Genomic DNA, 5338 nt, shown 5'->3' with positions numbered 1-5338 from the left:
TTCCCACCAACACAATTCTGTCTCGCTCAAGCCGAGTTTCAGTCTGCCTAGATCAGCAACTGCATGAAAAGCAGCAATGAGCTATTTGCGTGATGGTTCTATTAGTGGGGGAGGTAAGCAAGACAGAGCTTGGTGTCATCTGTGTTGCTGTTGCAAGCATAATTTTTGACAATTTTCTCCCTAGAATGGTGGAGTCATGTGGTTCAGGCACAGGACTAGGCACCAGGAGAGCTGATTTTTACCCCCAGCTTTGCCACAGGCTTTCTGAGTGATGTTAGGAGCTATTTGTGCCTCAGTTTCTCCATCTGTAAAAGGGGGATAATGATTCCCTATCTTCCAAAGGTGATGTGTGGGACATTCAGAAACTATAGTGATGAGTACCATAGGAATGCCAATAAGGGCAAACTGAGAAGTGCAGGCTGTCTTCTTATAATAAGTATAATGCAATTCATTTCTGTGAGTGATGAAGATTTTAGAGTTTCTTTATCAGTGACAGGTGTACCTGGGAGTATCTCTGAACCATGCTGATGAAAAGATAAGAGTTACAATGCCAGTACCAGTTACTGCAATGCTTCTTATTCCACTGGAAAGCTGCTCATGCAGAAATGGGATGTGTTTTGTTTATATGAAACCACTACAAACAATAGTGGACTGGAGCTCTGAATAGGTGACTAGTAATGTTGGTGCTCAAAGGTCAAGCAACACTATAACAACCAGCACAGACACAGTAAGTGGTAACATGCCCAGACTGTGCAAAGACAGTGAATCACTCTTTCGTATCTCTAGCACTGTGGTATTAAAGATAAATTGGGTTTCTAATTGCTAAGTGAAATGTTGTCATGACTGAAAAGCTTTTCCCTGCTTTCTTCTTTTCCAGTTGCAGTTGGTGTTTCCTAATAAAATAGTTCATGAGCCAAATCCCTCCCAGGCCCTCAGAAGCAGTGTGCTAATGCAACACCACAAGGGACAGCCTTACAGTTAGTAGGAACCCAACCAATGAAGTTGTCATAGCTCTGCCACAGCAAGGGAATTGAATCAAGTCTTGTGTGCTTTCCCAGTCACTCTGGGAAACTCAGACTGTTACTAGATTGGGATCTGAAATAAGGGTAATCCCCCATACCATGGTACAGACTAACACATGGGAAAAGTTAAGATAAAATAAAATTAGAATTTAAGATCCTCACCTAACTTGAGCCCAAACATTTTCTGCTGCCATTGAGCTGATCAGATTGTTCCCGTTGTATTAAAAAAAAAAAAAAAAAAAAAGGCAGAGGATTTCTGAAAATTAATTCATTATTCATAAATATTTTTGTTTGCAAACTAGCAATTTCTTGCAATGATGTAACACTTTTTTTTTTCCTGTTTCAGTATTGTGCACAGCATAAACATCATACATTATCACACTGGACCAGTTTTGTAACATACATTACGAAATCATTTTTCTTCTGGGTATATTCAGCTTGATTTTGCAAAATACAAAAAGCACAGAACATGATGAAATTGAACAGTAATAAAGTTACAAAAGCAAAATAAACTATGAACTGTAACAGGAGGACCTAATACAACAAAAGAAGCTAGAGATTTTTCCATTCAAAAATATTTTCAAAACATATTCATTTCTAAGTCACAAAGGATGGGGTACAGATAAAAATCCTGCGTGAAAAGCACTTAGCTTTTACCAACAAAATACTAGACTATTTAAACTGAATGTGTAAATTCTAACTTGCATTTCTTTCTTTATGATGATGATTTTCTTTTAGCCATTCACTCAGTTTGGACAATGAAACAAACTTGTTCAGTTTCCTTTTTCTTTTTTTTTTAAAGTCAGCTTCATTTTGTGCCTTTCTGGCATTTTTAGATGAGCTCACATCTGTTGTGTTTGGGACTCCTCCACCATGACAGAGGGAAGTTCAGACACAAACTTGTTTCCACTTCAATTCATAAAAACGTGTGACAACCCTTGTTCACATTTACATCCCCTACCCCCCATCATTTTAATGCAATTCTGGGTGCAATTCTGCCTTTCAGGTACTGGCACATGGTGAGGCAGAATAGTGACACAAAACTTTCTGAAGCTCTCTCTCACGCATGCATGTAACACCAACAGACCACTGTTGTTGGTGGACGGGATTGAACAGGGGACCTCTTGCGCTAAATGCATGAGCTAAAAGCCATATGCCCCTTAGCTAAGGCTGGAGAATAGTCTCATTAATCTCTGTCTCTCTAAGTGGTCATGGTACCACCTAGATGGGACAGATTATCACACCCAGGAGGTGTGTGGGTCACACACTCACGTACACGCACACACTCAGAGTGTGCCAGTGGCTACATGTCCTAAGATGGCCATGGCCTCACCTCCCGCCCACTCTGCTGGGGTGGCTCATGCTTCTAGCTGCATTAGCCAACAGTTTTTGTGTTGTGGGGAGCATGAGGATTGCATTTATGGTTTGGTCCTATGTGGAGTGACACACACGGGAATGGAGAAGCTCATTGTACCCTTCCCTCTTTCCCCCAAGTTCACACATCCACACAGGCGCAGGGACAACGTGGCTCTACATTTGGGTGTAATTTACATCGTACTGTCCATTTACCACATCCCACACACTAAGAAAGGTGTTGAGTAAGAAGCACAAGCCCCTCTTGTCTGTGGAATCTGTTAACGTTCTAGTGACGGAGAGAAGGTTTTGGGATGGCTCCCAAAATCTTCACACCATTCTTTGAGGCTGGTTTTGGCTGTAACTGAGGGTATATTTTGGGAGAGGGCACTGGTGATCTGTCTGGTGAGGATGATCCCCTGCCCCCAACTCCATCTTTTGGCTTGTGTATTTTCAGGCTATCCTGGCTAGAAGTTTCTGCCTTTCCTTCTGAGGGCTTTGCTGCCATGTTATTCTCTGCTGCCAGCTCTCTGCCAGTTGTTCCAGCTTCTTGCTTGCTTGCAGTCCCTGTTCTGTCTTTCCCTTCACTGCTGTTTGCTGAGGCAGTTGAAATTACCTGTGCAAGTGGATCCTTTATTCCTGGCTCCATTGATTCCTTTGTATCTTTCCATCTTCGGGCCCCAGATTTTGAATTGTATTCATACATTTTGCCAGTGACTGGGTAGGGGGAAAAACATAAACAGTTAAACTATTTCTCCTTTTAGCAGACCAATGGGAGGAAGTTTCCCTCAGTGTGTCAATTACCAAGGAGTAAATCTCATCAAAAGGTCTGGCAGCTCTGGTCAGTTTGGCAAGCCCAACTTCTTCATCTAAGTCCTAGATTTGCTATTTTAACTATACAGGTCTAGTAAAGCAGCAAAACTCCTCTACTGTGGATTCAGTTATAGAGGTGCGGAGGTGTAATTATAGGCAATGCCGCTTTTTCCCTGGTCCCTTGTCCACTTAACAAGTAAGGAGTAATTTAGAGTATAATGTAATTACACTGGACACCAGGAAATTTCTCTACAGATCTGTGGAGAGTAAATGAGCTGAAGTAGTGGATGCCTGTTTCCAGTGTACAAGGGAAGAGTCATTATTAAAGTCTACAGAGGGCTAGAAGTACTTTCTAACAAAGCACTATTGCACAGTGCACTAAAGTACCAGAGATTTGAGACTGCAGGATCTGTAACTATGAGTTCCCCCCAGCATGTAAACAGAGAGATCACATTGTTCCATTCTCTTTCACTAGAGTACAGAGAATCTGTCAGGGAAAAAGCATTCTAGGCAAATTATAATTCAATGAATAGGCCAGATTTTGGGAATACCTGATCTCTGAGCCTGGGGTCAACTTGGACCCTCTAACCTAAGTTTAAAGGTGTTAAACGACATCTACAATAGATGCCATGTGGCATTTCAAATTGTTTTTTCAAATAGGTTTGCTGTCTTGAAGTAGCTAACTATCACACACAGTCTTTCCTAGTCTAGACAATAGTGTGTTTTAGGGCTGGTCTACACTACATCATTATACCAGGATATGTACATCAGTTAAGGGTGTGGGGTTTGGTGTTTTTTTTTTTTTTTTTTAAACCAATAAACTACTACAAGCCCTGGTGTGGACACAGCAATAACCTTACAAAAGTGTTTAATACTAGTATAGCTTATTCAACTTCCTAAACCTGATGCCCATCTGGAAATGTTTTTCAAGAAGAGGACTGAAACTATAAAAAGGAAGGACAAACACCCTAAGGCACCCCTCTCTGTTCCTGTCCATCGCTTACATGGTACCTGAAGTGACAAAAGAAGCATTCATTGAGCACTGGGAAAAGGGAACCTGACCTAAGAAGTTTGGTCAGCAAGACTGCTGAAAGCATGTGGTAAGAACTTTTTACTTGGAATTTAACATTGTTTAAGTTAGGCATCAGTAGCATTTTATCATTATTATTTTTTACTTTTTTGCCTTGTTACTTGTACTCAAAATCTTTTGCAGTTAATAAACTTCTATTATTATTTTATCTAATTCAGTGTGTTTTAAACTGAAGTGTCTGGGAAACTCCATTTGGGGTGTGCCTAAATTCCTTTTAAAGAAATAGCAAACTTAATATAACTTTCATTGTCCAGGAGAGGGATGGGCAATATAGAGCATACATTTCTGGGGGAAACCTAAGACTGGGAGTATATTGGGGGTACCGCACAGTATAACCAAAGCTGGGGAAAGCCAGAGTGTAACCCTAGTGTGTCTGGCAGGCTGCAAGTACATGTAGACACTCTGGGTGTGGCTTGCATGCTGGAAGGCTGTTTGTGAGTGGCCCAGGTGGGAGCTACTTCAGCAAGGCAGTGTAAGGCACCCAAGATTGCAGGGCAGGGGTGACGCAGCTGCTCATTAGCCTGAATTGTACCCTGATATGTCACAGGTGGAGATTCCAGTACCGGGTTTACCATGGCGCGGGGCCAAAGCTCCAAAGGGGCCCTGGCCTGGCCCGCTTTTCTCCTCCCCCCACCTCATGCAGGAGCAGTGGTCAGAAGCTTGGTCCTGCCAGCTCATGCTGCAAGGCAGATTCCGCCTCTTCCCCAGAGCGTGCCCACATTCCTGCCCCTCCCCGCACTTCCCCCACTGTCAAACAGCTGTTTGCTGGTGCGAGGGAAGGGGAGGAGCAGGGCTGTAGTGCGCTTGCTGCTCTGGGGAGGAGGCAGAGAAGAGGCAGGGACGGGGCCTTGGGGAAGGGGTTGGAATCAAGGCATACCCCTGTCATAAATAGATAGCTAAAGGTTAATGTTTCTTTCACCTGTAAAGGGTTAACAAAGGGAACCAAACACCTGACCAGAGGACCAATCAGAACCCCTGGGGCCCCTGTCATAAATATATAGCTAAAGGTTAATGTTTCTTTTACCTGTAAAGGGTTAACAAAGGGAACCAAACACCTGAC

General features: G+C 42.7%; 1 protein-coding gene across 5 annotated transcripts in view; it reads right to left on the bottom strand.

Moving 5' to 3' along the window:
• Positions 1-2333: 2333 nt before the first annotated feature.
• The window catches only part of CDHR3 (cadherin related family member 3), an 83862-nt gene continuing 80857 nt past the window's right edge, over positions 2334-5338 (bottom strand). For all 5 annotated transcript variants that reach the window (XM_032787318.2, XM_075064750.1, XM_075064743.1 and 2 more), the window contains one exon: positions 2334-3092. In XM_032787318.2, coding sequence (XP_032643209.1) covers positions 2665-3092 — 428 coding nt within the window. In that variant the 3' untranslated portion in view covers positions 2334-2664. The remainder of the gene's footprint in view (positions 3093-5338) is intronic.

Source organism: Chelonoidis abingdonii, chromosome 1 (genome assembly GCF_003597395.2).
Source record: "Chelonoidis abingdonii isolate Lonesome George chromosome 1, CheloAbing_2.0, whole genome shotgun sequence".
Lineage (NCBI taxonomy): Eukaryota > Metazoa > Chordata > Testudines > Testudinidae > Chelonoidis > Chelonoidis abingdonii.
Note: the sequence above shows the minus strand (reverse complement) of the source record. Positions and strands in the feature narration are given on the sequence as shown.